General features: G+C 47.9%; 1 protein-coding gene across 3 annotated transcripts; it reads left to right on the forward strand.

Moving 5' to 3' along the window:
• Window positions 1-858: 858 nt before the first annotated feature.
• On the forward strand, window positions 859-17,551 carry RIN1 (Ras and Rab interactor 1). Of its 3 annotated transcripts, none has more exons than XM_083477862.1 (7): window positions 859-1,744; window positions 2,406-2,480; window positions 7,889-8,069; window positions 8,733-8,847; window positions 8,999-9,071; window positions 15,183-15,274; window positions 16,421-17,551. In XM_083477862.1, exons 2-7 carry the CDS (start codon window positions 2,410-2,412, stop codon window positions 17,044-17,046), a joined length of 1,158 nt encoding a protein of 385 aa, XP_083333988.1. In that variant the 5' UTR covers window positions 859-1,744; window positions 2,406-2,409; the 3' UTR covers window positions 17,047-17,551. The 3 variants fall into 3 exon arrangements, with proteins under 3 accessions (XP_083333988.1, XP_083333990.1, XP_083333989.1); XM_083477864.1 differs by lacking the exon at window positions 2,406-2,480 and adding an exon at window positions 3,560-3,620 and having other exon boundaries at window positions 892-1,744; XM_083477863.1 differs by lacking the exon at window positions 2,406-2,480 and having other exon boundaries at window positions 961-1,744.
• Window positions 17,552-19,134: the final 1,583 nt, after the last annotated feature.

Raw genomic sequence — 19,134 nt, forward strand, 5'->3', positions numbered from 1 at the left:
GGTTTTGGCCTGACTGGAATGAGTCCTTGAACTGCAATGCTTCTTACTTGCCTGGATGGGAGTATGTGGAGGGGAAGAGTACATGCACTCTTTGACCTTTTCCCTCTGGCCCCGCCCACCACTGAGCAGCGGCCCCTTGGCGGTTGTCCACAAGGGAGTGTGGCCCTCGGGCTGAAAGATGCATGCCAGAAATGTAGGTTTCTGCAATTAAAAGACATTTAAGTTCTCTGCCACCCTAGCACAATAAATCCACTTTTTAAAAAAAACCAACAACCTGACTTTTTGCTGTTTGGAAAGTGATGGGGAAATGTACTGCAAAGTGTAGGTTGAACAAATGATTAATGGGAAAGTGTATGGTCACCTCACAAGCAATTCAAGACGAATGCTCAGCAAACAGGTTGTCTGGAGGCACCACAAGTGAGACCATTTGCCCATTGGATTTAGTTTTGCCTGCACTGACAGACAGCTGCCGTCTAGGATTTCACACCGTGTCTCTTTCCCAGTCCTACCTGTTGCTGCCAGGGACTGAACCAGGGACTGTTCTGTGGCCCTTCCCCTAAAAATGACATAATAATCCTCACGATCCTGAATAAAGAGCTGGTTTAAACCACTAGCTCAGTATTGTCCCCAACTGGCAGATGTTTTCCAGGGTTCCATGTAGTGCTATTTTGCAGGCCTGTTTGGAAAGTGTTGGAAATTGAATGCTTCCTTATTACCCTAATGAAAGAAACGTTTTGCCTCTTTCAACATAATTTTAAAACTGTACTGTCAACAGAGCGCATGGCAATTTGATTCCAGTTTAGCACCTCTGGCCAGGTAGCACTCAGAGAAGATGCCTTCCTTGGCCTACCTTAGACTGTTTGGAAAGTCATTATTATTATTTCTCTCTTTTTTAGCTGTGATTCCTGCATTGCAGGGGGTTGGACTAAATGACCTTTGAAGTCCCTAACGATTCTGTGATTCTCATTACTCAGGAGCTGAACTCTGGGAACTGATTTTCCATTCTAGGGCTCCCTGACAAACCTAGAGAAGTAGCAAGAAGAAAAAAATGGGAGTGGGAATCTGAATAAACCTTCCCTGCTAAACAATAATACTTCTGGAGCAAACTTTGCCAATCTGGGACTCTCCAGATGTTTCTGGCTGCATATCCCATCATCGTGGGAGCCCTAGGTTGGTAAAAGCTATTACAGAAGGGTTTGAAACATGGAAGGCTTTCTGCACTTGCTCAGAGACTCCCCCCTTTTTGTGCTTTCTTCCCTTTTTCTATTTCCAATCAAACTGACCCAGATAGCTCAGTTGGTAAGAGCATGAGGCTCTTAACCTCAGGGGCGTGAGTTCGAGCCTCACATTGGGCAAAAAGATTCCTGCATTGCAGTGGGTTGGACTAGATGACCCCGGGGGTCCCTTCCAACTTCTAACCATTTTATGATTCTGTGAAATCTGCTGCTGCTGCTGCTGCTGCTGCTGCTGCTCCTTGGCATTTTGCAAAGCCAGCCGCCTCTTCCGTGGCAGGAGCCCTGCGGTGAGCTCAGCCTTCTCAAGATTTCAGCCCATGAAGTAAGAGTTTGTTGTTGAGAGCCAGGTGCCCACCCGCCTTCCCGGTGCCGCTTGCCCAAGCCTCGCCCCGGAGCTGGATCTCAGCCAAGACGTCTTCAGGCAGCTGAGATGAGCGCAGCCGAGAGAGAAACCGAGTGCAATAGGGGAGGCAAAGGAGCACGCCGTGGAGTTGCCGGAGAGAGGAGAGGTGAGTGAGTGGCGAGGATGGGGAGGGGGGCTTGCGTGGGGTACCCTGGATTGGGGAGGGGGGCGTTGGAGATGGGAATTCCCTCCCTTCCTCTATTGACCAAACTCGATTGCTGGGAACTGGTGCCAACGGCGCTTCCCCGCAGCAGTTGATTTCCTTGTTTGTGGACTCCTTGCTTCGGGGAGGGCAGTGCCGTCTAAAGGATACAGCTGGTCACGTGGAGGCCACCTTTGTAGTCCCGTTGCTAGAAAGTGTGCTGCGCGTGTGTTTTGTGCGGGGATGTTACACTAGGGGTGTGCTGCTGATCAGGAAGGAACTGGGAGCTGAGACTCCTGAGGTCATTTCCAGCTCTGGTTTCTCAGCCGCATGGCAGAGGTGGGAAAAGTTAAGATTCCCGTTGCTCCCCCAGGGGCTGTTGAAACCCAGCTCCCAAAAGCCGGCATGTGTGGCCAATGGTCAGGGCTGTGAAGAGCTGGATTTCAGCAAGACCTGTGGAGCAGTTGCCGGTTCCCCCATCCCTAGGGTGAAGGGACAAGCCTCCTTCTGTATCTGGCGCCAGAGGATGGGAGTCACTCTGGATTAAGTGGGTTGCTAGCGTCTGGGGGCACTGGGAAAGCTTTATTTTATTCTGCAGCATTTTATATCCTGCCTTTCCTCCAAGGGATATGATGTGGCGCACAGCACTTTCTCCTTCCCCGTTTTTTATCCTACAACAACGCTGCGAGGTAGACTTAAGGTGAGAAGTTGTGCCTGGCCCAAGGCTTCATGGCTGGGGATTTTGAACCCAAGTCTTCTAAATCGCATCCTTGACATGCTGAGCCACACTGGCCCTGATCCTACACTCTCTTAACCTGCCCCCCTACTCCAGAACTCGGTAGGGGGTTGTGCCTGAGTCAGCATGCATAGGGTTGTATCCAGCTCAGTCCTACGCTTAATAGACCCGTTGAAATCAAAACTTAAGTCAGTCGCGCAGCCATTGATTTCAAAGGGTTCTACTCTGAGGAGGACTGAGCGGGATACTTACCCATGTCCCCAGGGGGGGCATCTCACGGCTATTATATCTTAGATGGTCCCTGGGCACTAGGACTGTTGGGTTTGCAGAAACGGGCTTACTGGTGTTCACTGGTGAAAGGTGGGAGGTTTGGTTCCTGGGTTGCTGAGCTCAAGAGTGGGATGCTGGCCAGGGCATGTTCATGAACACCACAAACAAACACCCATCCCTGACCGCTGGCCTTGCTGGCAGGGGCTGATGGGAGTTTGAGTCTACTGTTTGGAGGGCACCAGGTTCCCCAGCCCAGGATTTGTGTATTATTGGCAAACAAGGCCTCCAATTGAAAGGCCCCCATCCCGGGCCCCCATTTATACAATGTCAGAAGGAAGGAAGGAAGGAAACACCATTCTTCCTCTTTCCCTCTTGCCGCATGTCTTTGCATGTGATTCTGCACCTCATCTTTGGCCTTATGTTGATGTCACTCCTGCCTCGCCCTCTGTGCATGTCAAGAGTTGTGGGGATGGATTATAGAACTGTAGAATTGGAAGAGACGTGAGGGTCACTAGTCCAACCCCCTGTACGAATGTAGGAATCTTTTTGCCCAATGTGGGGCTCAAACCCACGACCCCCGAGATCAAGAGTCTCATGCTCTACCAACTGTACTATGGGAGCCTACCCTAGATGAGCCCAGCATTTTTGGCTAACTGGCTCAAGTTCCCATCACCTGGAGTGGCTCTCTTTCCCCACCTTCCATCAACCCTGTGAGGTAGTTAGACTTCATTTTCTTTTGTTTCTTACATTTATATCCTGCTTTCCCACACTAGGAGCTCAAGGCGGCATACGTGGTTTGCCCCCCTCCCCATTTTAGCCTCACAACCAAATCAGGTAGGTCACCCACTGGGCTTTATGGGTGGCTGAGAAGAGATTAAAATCAGTCCTAGCCTGATCCATTCTAACAGATGGATCTGATAGGTTCCTCCCCACCCCCTCAAAAAAACCCCTAAATATTGTGTGAGGTGGATGTGTGTGTGTTTGGGGGTTGTGTGTCATAGCTGGGAAATGAAAGATTAACCCTTCCCTACCTGTGTGACCTTTCCCCCCCTCCCCCTCTTGTGCCACAATTAGGGTTGCAGCGGGGAGGGAAAGAAAACGCCTATTGGCTCCATTAGGAGGGTTTTTTGAGAAGAGGACATTGTAGAACTGCCAGGGCCCATGGTTTCCCCAACCACAAGCACTGCAGCTCAGGAGAGACCTTGATGACTGTTTAGTATTATTATTATTATGAATTGCCAGCTGTGAATATAGCACTTGTTGTCTCACACGCTCTGCTTGCCGCTGCTTTCATCTCATCGAATTTGTCGCTTCTGCTGCTGCTTTCTTTTGTCTCTCCTCCTGCTGGTCCATCCCCTGGAACTGCTCAAGGAGTGCTGCCATTCAGTCCTCTCACTGTTTTGACTTCAGGCACACTTTTACTCCCAGGCCTTCTCCTCTAGGAAACACAGATCTCACTTCTAACCCCCGTGTTGCTGGCAACCCCAATCTCTGTCGCGCAGGAGCAAGATTACAGGGCCCTTGGCACTTAACCAGGTTTTGTGCTCCTTTGGAATGAGGCACAGGGGAGAATGGTGTGTCTTTAAGAAATATAGTTCATTCACAAATATTTAATAATAATAATAATTTTATTATTTATACCCCGCCCATCTGGGTTTCCCCAGCTACTTTGGGCGGCTCCCAACAGAACATTAAAAACAGAATAAAAATTTAAACATTAAAAACTTCTCGAAACAGGGCTGCCTTCAGATGTCTTCTAAAAGCCAGATAGTTGTTTATTTCCGTGACATCTGATAGGAGGGTGTTCCACAGGGTGGGCACCACTGCCAAGAAGGCCCTCTGCCTGGTTCCCTGTAACCTCACTTCTTGCAGTAAGGGAACTGCTAGAAGGCCCTCAGCGCTGGATGGTCATCTGTCACGTATGATTCCTGCATCACAGTGGGTTGGGCTAGATGACCCTAGGGGTCCCTTCCAACTCTATGATTCTATATTTACATGGCCCGTTTCATTTTTTCCTTGATTTATTTTTACTATTATTTTAAAGGAGTTTTAGTGTATTTTATTGTTGCTGTTTTTATTTTCCCATGAGCTGCCAAATTAGCTAAACGAAAGCCATAAGCAAGAATATCACAGCTAGGGGGAGATTTAACCAGACTCCTTCCATCACCCTGTTCCCATGCTTGCTTTCCTCTTCCCTCCCCATTCCTTTTCCTTCTGTGTCATGCCTTTGAGATGGCTGAGCCTGCAGTCAGGAAACCGCCTTATTTTATTGTAAAAAAAATGTATTGATAGCACATGGAAAATGCCATGTGCTTTATACATGTGGTGGTGGTTAAGGAACTTGCCCTCTGCATCGGGACTGTTAGCGGGTGGGAGAGATGGCAAATGGAACAAAGGGGGGTCGTTAAGCCAAAGTGAGAAGCTTTTTCAGCTTTGTTTTGGGTTGGGGGTGAGGACAAAGGGGTTAGCTCTCCCCACCCCGGCGGGAGGCCCATTTCCACAGGCTTCTCCTTCCCCCTGTGGGGCAGGGCAGCTGCTAAGTGATCCACTCAAAGCTGTGCTCCTCCCTGTCTCCAAATTGCAGCTTCTCATGCCACGGAGCTGATTCACAGCCTGCCTTACTTTCTCGTCTCTCGCCCCCGCTGTGTTTTGTAACAGCTCGAGGATGGCTCCCGCCTTCAGCTCATGTTCGATCCAGCTGTGTCTCTGCAGAGGGTGGCAACTTTCTCCTCCCTGGCATGTTCCTGTGCTTAAAAATAAAAAAAGACCAATGCGACGGTGCTGCAGAAACTCAACAGGTATTTCCACACAAGGATAATCTGCACCTGTTGGATTTCTGCAGAGCATGAAAATAAAACGCATAGGACGGAGCTGTTTCTCCATCTAACGTAAAAAGAGGATCAGGGCCAAAGACCCATCTAAGTTCATTATCCTGTTCTCACACTAGCCAACCAGATACGTCTGGAAATCCTGAAAGCAAGATCCAAAGGAAAGAGCACTCGACCCACTTGCGATTTCCAGTAACTTCTATCATTCAGAGCCATACTGCCTCTGACAGTGGAGGAAGAAAAGGGCCATTGTGGCTGCTAGTATCCTTTGATTTTCTTGTCCTTCATGAATTGATCCAAGTTGGTGGGCTATATAATGTGGTCAGCCATGGGCACACATAGTCTGTAGGCCTTCCTTGGTGCCTGCCAGCTATCCTTCCCTCTCCCCTCCCCTTGATTTCTCTCTCTCTCTCTCTCTCTCTCTCTTTCGAGGTAGGGCTGGGGAAGACCTTTCTCTGCTGGAGAGATGCTGCCGGCCAGTGTAGGAATGGATCTACTGTACTATGAAACCAATGAAGCTTAAGCTTTAGAGACCCTCAATCCTGAAGGGGCCCCAGAAGCGACTTTTGCCCACGTTGCTTAAAAAATGTGGGTCTGGTAGACCCAATTTGAGTCGCACAATTCGAATCGACTCATTTTGTTGTTGTGGGTGGCGCTGTGGGTTAAACCACAGAGCCTACGACTTGCCGATCAGAAGGTCGGCGGTTTGAATCCCCGTGACGGGGTGAGCTCCCGTTGCTTGGTCCCTGCTCCTGCCAACCTAGCAGTTCAAAGCACATCACAGTGCAAGTAGATAAATAGGTACTACTCCGGCGGGAAGGTAAACGGCGTGTCCGTGCGCTGCTCTGGTTCGCCAGAAGCGGCTTAGTCATGCTGGCCACATGACCCAGAAGCTGTACACCGGCTCCCTCAGCCAATAAAACGAGATGATCGCCGCAACCCCAGAGTCGGTCACGACTGGACCTAATAGTCAGGGATCCCTTTACCTTTACCTTTTATATTTCAACAAGTTTGAGTCTGTAGCACCAATGTTATAAATGTGTGGTGATCTGTCATGGACAGTGGTGTAGCGTGGGGGGTGCAGGGGGGCCGGCCGCACCGGGCGCAACATCTGGGGGTTAGGGTCAGGGGGCGCAAATCCACGGGTTAGGGGGTGCAAATCCACGGGTTAGGGGGCGCAAATTACTTGCCTTGCCCCGGGTGCTGACAACCCACTCTACGCCACTGGTCATGGAACAACACCACCGAAGACGATAACAGTGGTGACCCAGACCTCGTTGCTGGTTTGAAGGGGCCCCCAAGACAGTTCAAGCTTCAGGGGCCCCAAAATGTAGGTCTGCCACTGAGTCAGCATAGACAATACTGAGCTAGGCGGACCAGCCTTTAGACGCCATGCAAGACAGCTTCCTATGCCCCAGGTATTCTGTCACATTTCAGCCACAAGTATACACTCAAAGGCTGCGTACACAGCAATACCTTTCAAGCGCATTCTTTCCCTCAGGAATTCCTGGCACTGCTATTTACCCCTCGCAGAGTTACTATTCTCAGCAATCCTTAACAGACCTACTACAGCGCCCATAATTCTCTGAGGGGGAAACATGCACTTCAAATGTGCTTCAAAAGCCATAGGCACCAAATCTATGGGCTTGCGGACACCCCTCAAAGTATGTTGGGACAGGGCTGAGCCCCCGCCAATCTTGAGGGGCCAGGCCTCGCGGAATCTCCCTGCGGTGGCAGCAGGCCTTGCAGCCTCCTCCCAACATGCGTGATGTCACAGGATAGAAATGGAATAAAGTAAGACTGGCAGATGAAATTATTAGGCTATGCAGAGATGGCAAGATTGACCAGGGATATCAGAAATCAGGAGGACCAAAACTTCAACAGAGAGTGGGGCAAATATAGACTGTATTTGAAAGACCACTGCAAACACTTGAGCTCTTTGGCAGGCTTTAAATAACTCTTGCAATGATACATAGACTTTGGATACACTGGAGGACAGTAAACTAGATGGATTTATAATACACAGTAGAAAAAGTTATTTAAAGAACCCGCAGGGGGGAGGAGGGAAGTCCTAGGATTTGGAAGAATCCTGTGTAAAATTTTAACTTTTGCAAGAATAACATTTGTGTGAATGAATTTGCAAAATCTAATTTAAAAAAATAACGGAATAAAGTAAAGTCATGCTAAGCAGGGCAGGTCCATTGGGTTGCCTGTTGTTTGCGCCCCTTTCAGTTCCTCACGCTGGACTCAGGGGAGGTTTTTGTTCCCTCTCAGGATGACTCGGAACCCGATCTACGACTATCCCGAGCCTTATGCCAACCCACGGCACGGGATGGTGGCCTCCCCCCGGAGCATCAGCCTCGTGGGACGACTGCGCATCACTCAGCCAGTTTGGCTCCAGCTGGGCATCAACTCGGCCGCTGCACTTCACATCCTTCAGCGTGAACCTCCCGGGGTGAGGATCGACAGGGTTTCATCATTAGCACCCCACTTTAGAGCACAGGAGTGATGAGAATAGTGCTTCTGAGCATACTCTGAGTGACCTCTGCCCCACTGGCTTGGGCTGCAACGTTTTTCCTTTCGACAGAGGCTCCTTTCCATTCAGGAAGCACATGAACGCCTGAAATACAGGCTGCAGTGTAGGAATGCATTTGTGAGGGAGACAGCTTCACCTGTTGGATGTCTCCATTTCCACAAAAGTGAGAAGGCAGAACTCCCAGAACGGTTTAACAGTCAATCCGTCTTCACAGGTGAATCTGGAAAATGTGGCACTGTGAGGGGAATAGGGGCCTCCTCTCAGCACCCTTAAAAAACTATAGTTCCCAGAATTCCTTGTGGCCATAGAATCAGAGTGGGCCTCACACGCCATCTACTTTAATCCCTTCGCTCATACAGGAAATTTACAACACCAGCATCCCACCTGCAAAAAAAAGGTAATCCAAATGCAGCCGTGATTTCTTGGTATATTCTTGGTATATTCTACAGATTTTGCATTTTTTTAAAAGTTAGCATTTGGAACCTCTTCCCACCTAATGATGCTGCTGTCTGTGTGTCCCTGTTATTATAGTCTACCTTAACCTGCTTTCATGCTTCTCTTCCCCCTTCTCCCCACTCCCAGACATTTTTAGTGCGGAGATCAAATACGCGGCAATGTCAAGTCCTGTGTTTACGCCTCCCCGACAATTCGTCGCCGGCTTTTGTGACGACCCATTGCTTATGCCAGGAGCGTGCAGGTGAGGGTGGCGAATGCATTTGCCTTGCAAATTCGGGGGATTATTCAAGTGTTCTGGGAATAATTTTCATGGAGGAGAGTTTTGGGGAGGAAATTCGTCCCAACTCTGGCCCGGGGTTAACTTTTCTCCATCCGTTTCTTATGTTCTCCAGTCATCTTCCTAGAGGGCTCGGATTTGACCTTCCCCAGCCTCCTGCACCTCATTGCTTCCTACTGCATAACCCCGTAAGTGGCTTGCCACCTTTGGAGACCACCATTATCCCCTATGGTGGTTCAATAACATCCAAGACTCCTGAATATATATATATATATATATATATATATATGCAGGTTTTGGTGTCTTCGGGTGTCTTCCCGTGTAAGAGTTGGGGTGTCTAGGCGACGTTTCGACGAGGTCTCACTCGTCATCTTCAGGCTGGTGCTTACGGCTTCTTGTTACTGGAACAGAGCAGGATCTCAGTGTTTGAGTTCCTATAAATACTGTGGAGGGGGTGTGGTGTATTCTGGGCAGAGAGGAAGTTCCCAGGATAGTGTGACTTTTCTTCTTTTGTTCCTTAATTACTTGAGGGATATCTTGAGTGATTTCTTGAGTGATATTCTGAGTACCACTTAGGAGGGTCATTAAGAGTGGATTAGTTGCTAAAGCTTTCGTGTCTTGACCTCTTGAGCTTGTGAAGAGTTTTTCTGAGAAGATGGCTGTACTGCACTTAGTTGTGTTCTGGCTTGGCTTCGTGTATAGGGGCGAGCTGTGGTTTTGTGCCCTGTGCCAGTCAGATCTGTGTAGGGATTGCAGGGGGGTGTAGCATCCGGAGGTGCCACTATGGTTTGGCTACTGGATGGTGTCTGTAATTTATCTGTGGAGAGGGTCTGGGTTTGGGTCTGGTGTGGTTGATTGGTGATGGTGTTCTGTGTGCCTCTGGTTCTGGTGTCGGTTTTTGTGGGGAGGGCTAATTTCCAGATGTCTGGCAGGCGGGACGTGTCGTCACGCTTGTTCATGTTGTGAGGGTGTTTCTCTATCTCGATGGCTTCCATGATTATTCTCTTGTGGTGATGTTCCATGTTAAAGAGCAATTTGGAATCTGCAAAATTAATTTCGTGTCCTGTTTCTTTCATGTGTTGGAAAAGAGAGGAGGTTTTTTCTTCTTTTTTGACGGCATTCTTGTGTTCTGCGATACGTGCATTTATTCGTCTGTTTGTTTGTCCAATGTACGTGGCTGGGCAGACTTTGCAGGGTATTTCATAGACCCCTTGGTTTTCCAACTGGATTTTATCTTTGGGGTTTCTGAGGATATTGGCTATTTTTTTGGTTGGTGCAAAAGGCTGTTTTGATATTGTGTTTATGGAGGATTTTGCTAATTTTATCTGTAGTGCCCTTGATATAAGGAAGGAGGGCCATGCCATTGTTTTCTTCTGTGTCTTGGTTTTTGGGGGGTGTTTCTTTTTGGATTAGCTTCGTAACCCTGTTTTGCTGGTATCCATTGGCGATTAACACATTTGAGAGATTCTGTAACTCAGTTGTCAAGTGGTCTTTGTCAGCCAGGCGTTTGGTTCTGGAGATGAGAGTCTTGGCTACGGAGTTTATTTGTGCAGGGTGGTGGTGTGATTGTGCATGTAAGTAGCGGTTGGTGTGTGTTTTTTTCCGGTAGATGGTGTGTCCTAGGGAGCCATCAGGTTTTTTGTAGATTAGGACGTCAAGGAAGGGAAGTTGGTTGTTGGCTTCTATTTCCATAGTGAATTGTATTTTGGGGTGTAGGCTGTTGAGATGTGTGAGGAAGCTATCTAGTTTTTCTTTCCCGTGTGGCCAAATTACAAAGGTGTCGTCAACATATCTGAGCCAAAGTTTGGGTTTGTGTTCTGACTTGTCTAAAGCATTGGTTTCAAAGTGTTCCATGTACAGATTTGCGATGACCGGTGAGAGGGGTGATCCCATAGGTGCTCCTTCTATCTGTTTGTATCTTTGTCCATTGTGGATGAAGTACGTGTTGGTTAGGCAGTGGTTGGTCAGGTCCAGGATGTATTCGGGGGGATTGTATTTGTTTTGGATGGCTGTCAAGGCTTCATTAATGGGCACTTGTGTGAAGAGAGATACAACATCGAAGCTCACAAGTAGGTCATCGGGATGTAGGTTTTGCTTCTTTATTGTTTCTATGAACTGGAAGGAGTTAGTAACGTGTGAAGCGATGGATTCTGCATAGGGCTGAAGTTGCTTAGCGAGAAATTTAGCGAGATTTTGTAGAGGTGAGCCTATGGAGCTGACTATTGGTCTGAGTGGTGTTCCTTCTTTGTGTATCTTGGGGAGACCGTAGAGTTTGGGGCATCTGGATGATTTTTCTCTGGGGATGATTCTTAGCTGGATTTCTTCACTGATAGGAGAGGCTTTTATTTTGGATTTGGTGGTTTTTTCCAGATAGGTGGTGGGATCTGTTTTTATAGGTTGGTAGGTAGGGTCTTGGAGTAGATTTGATAGTTTTGCTTGGTAGTCCGATGTGTTCATCACAACAGTGGCATTACCTTTGTCTGCTGGGAGAATGATTATGTTGTTGTCTTTCCTCAGGTTGGTGAGTGCTTTCTGTTCTTCTTTGTGTAAATTGCTTTTGGGTGGTTTGCTGGAGCAGAGGATGTTGGTGACATCAAGTCTGATTTTATTGGCTTCATCTGGGTTGATTTTGGTTAGGCTAGCTTCGACTCCGCATATGATGTTTTCCGTGGGGATGCGTCTCGGGGCGACTGCAAAGTTGAAACCTTTGGAGAGTACTTTGGTTTCAGTTGAGGTGAGGATCCTGTCTGATATGTTATGTACTGTTTGTTTCATGGGTTGTTGTGGAGGGTGGCTGGGCTTCTGGCGTTTCTCTAGTTTCTCGCAACTGCCGAGACAACAACTTAATTCCCACATGCTTCCAACTGAAATTCCACTCTAAAACCCCAGCTACCGAAAGGATCCTGAAACGAACTGAACTATCCCTAATCAGAAACGAAATACATAAGAAAAGATACCTACTAAACCAAACCAACAAAGATCTGCTCACTCTTCACCTCAAACTCTGTAACAAAATCCACCCTGCACTCTGGGACAAATGCAAACAACTAGCCGTCTGGAGAGCTGAAACTGAGACCTCACACAAGACAGACAGACACACCAACAAACTCCACAAACTAGAGAAACGCCAGAAGCCCAGCCACCCTCCACAACAACCCATGAAACAAACAGTACATAACATATCAGACAGGATCCTCACCTCAACTGAAACCAAAGTACTCTCCAAAGGTTTCAACTTTGCAGTCGCCCCGAGACGCATCCCCACGGAAAACATCATATGCGGAGTCGAAGCTAGCCTAACCAAAATCAACCCAGATGAAGCCAATAAAATCAGACTTGATGTCACCAACATCCTCTGCTCCAGCAAACCACCCAAAAGCAATTTACACAAAGAAGAACAGAAAGCACTCACCAACCTGAGGAAAGACAACAACATAATCATTCTCCCAGCAGACAAAGGTAATGCCACTGTTGTGATGAACACATCGGACTACCAAGCAAAACTATCAAATCTACTCCAAGACCCTACCTACCAACCTATAAAAACAGATCCCACCACCTATCTGGAAAAAACCACCAAATCCAAAATAAAAGCCTCTCCTATCAGTGAAGAAATCCAGCTAAGAATCATCCCCAGAGAAAAATCATCCAGATGCCCCAAACTCTACGGTCTCCCCAAGATACACAAAGAAGGAACACCACTCAGACCAATAGTCAGCTCCATAGGCTCACCTCTACAAAATCTCGCTAAATTTCTCGCTAAGCAACTTCAGCCCTATGCAGAATCCATCGCTTCACACGTTACTAACTCCTTCCAGTTCATAGAAACAATAAAGAAGCAAAACCTACATCCCGATGACCTACTTGTGAGCTTCGATGTTGTATCTCTCTTCACACAAGTGCCCATTAATGAAGCCTTGACAGCCATCCAAAACAAATACAATCCCCCCGAATACATCCTGGACCTGACCAACCACTGCCTAACCAACACGTACTTCATCCACAATGGACAAAGATACAAACAGATAGAAGGAGCACCTATGGGATCACCCCTCTCACCGGTCATCGCAAATCTGTACATGGAACACTTTGAAACCAATGCTTTAGACAAGTCAGAACACAAACCCAAACTTTGGCTCAGATATGTTGACGACACCTTTGTAATTTGGCCACACGGGAAAGAAAAACTAGATAGCTTCCTCACACATCTCAACAGCCTACACCCCAAAATACAATTCACTATGGAAATAGAAGCCAACAACCAACTTCCCTTCCTTGACGTCCTAATCTACAAAAAACCTGATGGCTCCCTAGGACACACCATCTACCGGAAAAAAACACACACCAACCGCTACTTACATGCACAATCACACCACCACCCTGCACAAATAAACTCCGTAGCCAAGACTCTCATCTCCAGAACCAAACGCCTGGCTGACAAAGACCACTTGACAACTGAGTTACAGAATCTCTCAAATGTGTTAATCGCCAATGGATACCAGCAAAACAGGGTTACGAAGCTAATCCAAAAAGAAACACCCCCCAAAAACCAAGACACAGAAGAAAACAATGGCATGGCCCTCCTTCCTTATATCAAGGGCACTACAGATAAAATTAGCAAAATCCTCCATAAACACAATATCAAAACAGCCTTTTGCACCAACCAAAAAATAGCCAATATCCTCAGAAACCCCAAAGATAAAATCCAGTTGGAAAACCAAGGGGTCTATGAAATACCCTGCAAAGTCTGCCCAGCCACGTACATTGGACAAACAAACAGACGAATAAATGCACGTATCGCAGAACACAAGAATGCCGTCAAAAAAGAAGAAAAAACCTCCTCTCTTTTCCAACACATGAAAGAAACAGGACACGAAATTAATTTTGCAGATTCCAAATTGCTCTTTAACATGGAACATCACCACAAGAGAATAATCATGGAAGCCATCGAGATAGAGAAACACCCTCACAACATGAACAAGCGTGACGACACGTCCCGCCTGCCAGACATCTGGAAATTAGCCCTCCCCACAAAAACCGACACCAGAACCAGAGGCACACAGAACACCATCACCAATCAACCACACCAGACCCAAACCCAGACCCTCTCCACAGATAAATTACAGACACCATCCAGTAGCCAAACCATAGTGGCACCTCCGGATGCTACACCCCCCTGCAATCCCTACACAGATCTGACTGGCACAGGGCACAAAACCACAGCTCGCCCCTATACACGAAGCCAAGCCAGAACACAACTAAGTGCAGTACAGCCATCTTCTCAGAAAAACTCTTCACAAGCTCAAGAGGTCAAGACACGAAAGCTTTAGCAACTAATCCACTCTTAATGACCCTCCTAAGTGGTACTCAGAATATCACTCAAGAAATCACTCAAGATATCCCTCAAGTAATTAAGGAACAAAAGAAGAAAAGTCACACTATCCTGGGAACTTCCTCTCTGCCCAGAATACACCACACCCCCTCCACAGTATTTATAGGAACTCAAACACTGAGATCCTGCTCTGTTCCAGTAACAAGAAGCCGTAAGCACCAGCCTGAAGATGACGAGTGAGACCTCGTCGAAACGTCGCCTAGACACCCCAACTCTTACACGGGAAGACACCCGAAGACACCAAAACCTGCATTCCTGTACCCGTGAAAATCTACGAAAGCAAATATATATATATATATATATATATATGGAGAAGGTCCTTGAGTGAATTGTCTAGTGCTCCTATCTGACCATCTTCTTTTAAAATGTCAGCTTTTGGGGGAAGTGTCATGGCAAAGGGGTTGAGCACAATCACTGTAGGTATGGCCAGGTGTGACTGTGAAAGACACCACCTGAAACTCTGGAATGCTGGTCAGTGTAGCCCAGGGATGGGGAACTTGTGACCCTCCAGGTGTTGGGAGTGACTCTCCAGATGTTAATCTCAGGGTTGTGGGTTCGAGCCCCAGTCACTGGTGTAGCCAAGGGGGGCCAGGGAGAAGCTGCCCCCCCATCAAGTAAAAGAATAGAAAAAACTAACTGACCAATCACATCAGTTCTGCGCCCCTGACAAAAATCCTGTCTACACCCACGGCCCCATGTTGGATGAAAGATTTCTGCATTGCAGGAGGTTGGACTAGATTACTCTTGTGGTTCCTTCCAAATCTATGATTCTATGATTTCCCGCTTAGAAAAAGATATAAATTGAATGTTCTGGTTTCTGGTTTCCAAGTGCATTGTTTTTTCTTCAAAGTTCTGGCTGAGTTTTGACAGACTTTCTCTTCTTCCCTCCCCCTGCCCACTGCCTCAGGGACATCCTCCCTCTCTCTCTGCGCCTTCCTCTGCTCATCTGGGAGGCCTCATCCTGCCAGCAGCTGGAGGCCATCGCTCACTTGGGGCTTGGTGAGTGGCTCAGTGTTGACTCAGTGGTAGAAATCTCCATCCAGCACCAAACCCCTGAACAGCAACCCCACTTCAGCACCCCACACTCACCTGCCTGGCTTTTAACCTCCCAGGCTCCTTGACAGGGGTGGGGATACACAGCTCAGTGACAGGGGGTGTCAGGGGTGGAGAACCTTCTCCATCTCACGGGCTGCATTATTTCCTGAGGTCCACTTACCAAAAGTGGGCGGGGCCAGTGGGAAAAGTGGGTGGGGCAACTAATCCTACAGTTGGCTAAGTTTCCAGAGACACCTCCCCTCCCTGACTTTTATCCAAGCAAGAGCTCTAGGGCAGATTTTCAGCCAGGCAAAAGACACTCAAGGGGGCTGCGAGGCAGGGCAAGTCAGAGGCAAGGCCTGGGGGAATCCCAAAGGCCAAACAGAGAGGTCTGGGAGGCCACATCCAGCCAGATGATCCCCCAAGAAACATTACAGTGGCACCTCAGGTTACAGACGCTTCAGGTTACAGACTCCGCTAACCCAGAAATAGTACCTCGGGTTAAGAACTTTGCTTCAGGACAAGAACAGAAATTGCGTCACGGCGGTGCTGGGAGGCCCCATTAGCTAAAGTGGTACCTCAGGTTAAGAACAGTTTCAGGTTAAGAACGGACCTCCAGAACGAATTAAGTTATTAACCTGAGGTAACACTGTACTGATCAAGGCCACTTCTGCACTGAAAGCCGTATTATGCCTCTTTAACAGTCGTCGCTTCCCCCAAAGAATCCTGGGAACTGCAGTTTGTTGAATGCAGCTTTTTGAGGGGAAGAAGGGCGGGGGTCTCTCAATATCTTTCAGCAGCCATAAACTACAGTTTCCCAGGATTCTTTGAGGGGAAGCCATGACTGTTTCAAGCAGTACAGTACAACTCTTAAATATAAAGGTGCAGATGTGGCTCAAGTATAAAACTGCTTCCTAACAATATTAGTCACTGATGGATGCAGATTGCTCCCAGTGGTTGCCTAGCAACCACAACCAATGCATCTCCACCTTCTTCTTTTTTCTGGCCTGACAAAGATAATCATAGCCAGGCTAGAGCTTTGAGCACCCAGCAAACGCTCTTTTAACACAGTTTGTTCTCTCTCTTTTCATCCTCATTGCCCACCTCCAGAATTTTGGAGCTCATCCCTGAACACTAAGGATTTCAGCAGGCCTATTCCGCCGGTGCCTCTTTCCGGCCCGGACAAGGGCCCCACGAGCGACACCCAGGTGGGGAGCTGTGCAAAGCTGGTTTGCGGACAACCTGCCAGATCCCATGATATTCCAACCCCCCCGCCGGCTGACGGAACACTGCACAAGGATGTGGGCACCCGGCGCCAGCGCTTCAAGAACAACGTCAAGGTCCAAGTGTCCACAGAGGCTGTCAGCCCCCTGTCCCCCCCGGCGGTCCCACCGCCCCCCATTCCCATTGGGAAAAAGAAGAAAAAGAACCTGCCCCACCCTCCTGTCCCCGGTGGGAGAAGCCAGTTACCCAACCGCAACCCTTTCCCTCAAGATTCCCCACAGGCTCCGGCGAGGTTGGAAACTTACAGCATACCCCAGAGCAAGAAGGAGGAGCTTATGGGTCAAGCTGGGCGCCCTTTAACCCCTGGTCCTTCTTCACAGCAGCCGCTGCATGTTACAGAAGAGGACCAGTCAGGGTTATCTTGCCCGGGTCACTTTTTCCAGGAACAAGAAAGGGGCAGGTTCGGCAACGGAGTAAAAGGCTGCCTTCTTCCGTCTTCCGAGCCTTCTTGAGAGCCGATTCCTGGAGCTGGGCTTTTGGGGGAACTTTGATGACGCAAACGGGGCCAGGAGGTGTTCCCAAAGAAGGCAAGGATGTCAAAATTATTAGAGCAAGTGGGTGAATGGGTCCTACCCTAGATTTTGAATGGGCATCTGGAGCCAGGGAGCGACACTCTAGCCTTCAGTGCTTAGGAGAGGTAGGAGAGAGAGAGAGAGAAGAAAATGTAATGGAAGGACGGGGAGGGTTGGAGCTCTGGCTTTCCATTTGCCAGCAGGGTGGATGGGATTTGTAGTTTCACAACATCTGGAAGGCTACAGGCTCCCCACCCAAAATATAATTGCATCCAATAAGCTACTGGAACTTTTCTTGTGTTTTTCCCCCTTGCACCTATAGTTTTTTTAAACTAAACTTGTTGCTGTTTGATGTCCTCTCTCCTAGAGGGGGAAGAGTGTTACACCATTGCTGAGTCATGTTTTGCTGTTAATAAATATAAACTACAATTTCTTAACACAGAAATACTTTGTTTATTGGTCAAATGCATATAAATAACACCAGTATAGACAGACAAAGACCCTGTAAAATGTTGGAGGGTGTGGAGATATGCAACCCCTGAGCCAAGGAGATAAGTAACTATACAACCTTTAGAAGACATCTGAAAGCAGCCCTACACAGGGATTTTTTTTCTTTAAAAATGTTTACTGTTTTGTTATGTTTTATCTATGTTGGAAGCTGCCCAGAGTGCCTGGGGCAACCCAGTCAGATAGGCAGGATATAAATAATAAATCATCATCATCATCATCATGAAATAAGATGTCCCAATTTTCATTGGGAAAATGTTGGAGGGTATGCAGTAATGCTTCTGAATGCCAGTTGCTGGAAACCATAGCAGGGAGAGCACTCTTGTTCTTGGGTTCTGCTTGCAAGTTTCCCATCAGCGCATCTGAGCGGCCACTGCGCAAACAGGAAGCTGGACTAGATGGGCCACTGTAGTAGTAGCCAGCATGCTCCTCATAGGCTCTTTCTCAGCCTGAGGGCTGCATTCCCTGCTAGGCCACATACCAGTGATGAGTGGGGCCAGAGGCAAGAGATGAGTGCAAATTCTACCTTGCTATAGTAGGCTAGTTTCTAAACACTCTTCTCTAGCCTCCTTCCAGGCAAGCAAAGAGCATTATTAGAGTGCAGTGCCAGCGTTGCGTGTGGAGAGAGTTACGAGGGGCCAGATGGAGACTTCTGGAGGGCCACACTGGGCCTCTGGGCCGGAGTTTTCCCATCCCTGCCCTACAGTGTGGGGGTGACTTGTTTTTAGACCAAGCCTTCTAAGAAGGAGCCCATCTGTAGTAGCTGCCTCATATTGATGCTCACTCCTCAAAGGCTACCTAGAGCATCTCTCCTTGCAAAACACCCCTTATCTTATCGTTAACTTATCACTGTCTTTGCATCCTGACTCCCCCACAATGCATCTTCTTTTTTCCTTTGGTTGTTCAAATTCCTGGTGCATTTTTCTGCCTATAACTTGTTATCTTCTCAGTTCTAAGGCAAGCTTAGCATTAGCTTGTCGAAATCTAGCCTTCCTTTCTTGGCATGCTGTTGATTTTTATTTATTTGGCAAGCAAGTTTGAGTAAGGAGCATCTTCTCCTGGGTACATTTCTCTCCGCCCCTGGATGTTTGCCTTAATTGCATTTTAAACTCCCCCTTGCCTTCCCACCTTGCTCAGAGCAGTGTATGTGCATTATAATTAATAGCATTTGTTCCCCCCCCCCCTCTGCTTCCAAAACAGCTTACATAACATTCAGCTAAAACAAGACAGCCCCTGCCCACAAGCTTACAATCTAAAAGGCACAACACAAAAGGAAAAATTCTTAGGAGAAGCGCCCAGGGTGGCGAAGGAATGTAATCTTGGATCCTAAGTAGGCCCTCTTTTAATCCATTGGTGGTACTGAGACACAGTGCGGGGATCCTGCTAGCAAAAGGCCGAGGGAGGTGATTTTTGCCAATTTCTGCTGCAGCCACTTGACCTGCCTCCCATGCCGCCTTTGGTGGAAAGAGTTCCCCAATCCAGCAGGGATTTCTGGGGAGTACAAACTCCAGAGGCTGCAGG

The sequence above is a fragment of the Podarcis liolepis genome, assembly GCF_965112155.1.
Source record: "Podarcis liolepis genome assembly, chromosome: 15".
NCBI classification, from domain to species: Eukaryota; Metazoa; Chordata; class Lepidosauria; order Squamata; family Lacertidae; genus Podarcis; species Podarcis liolepis.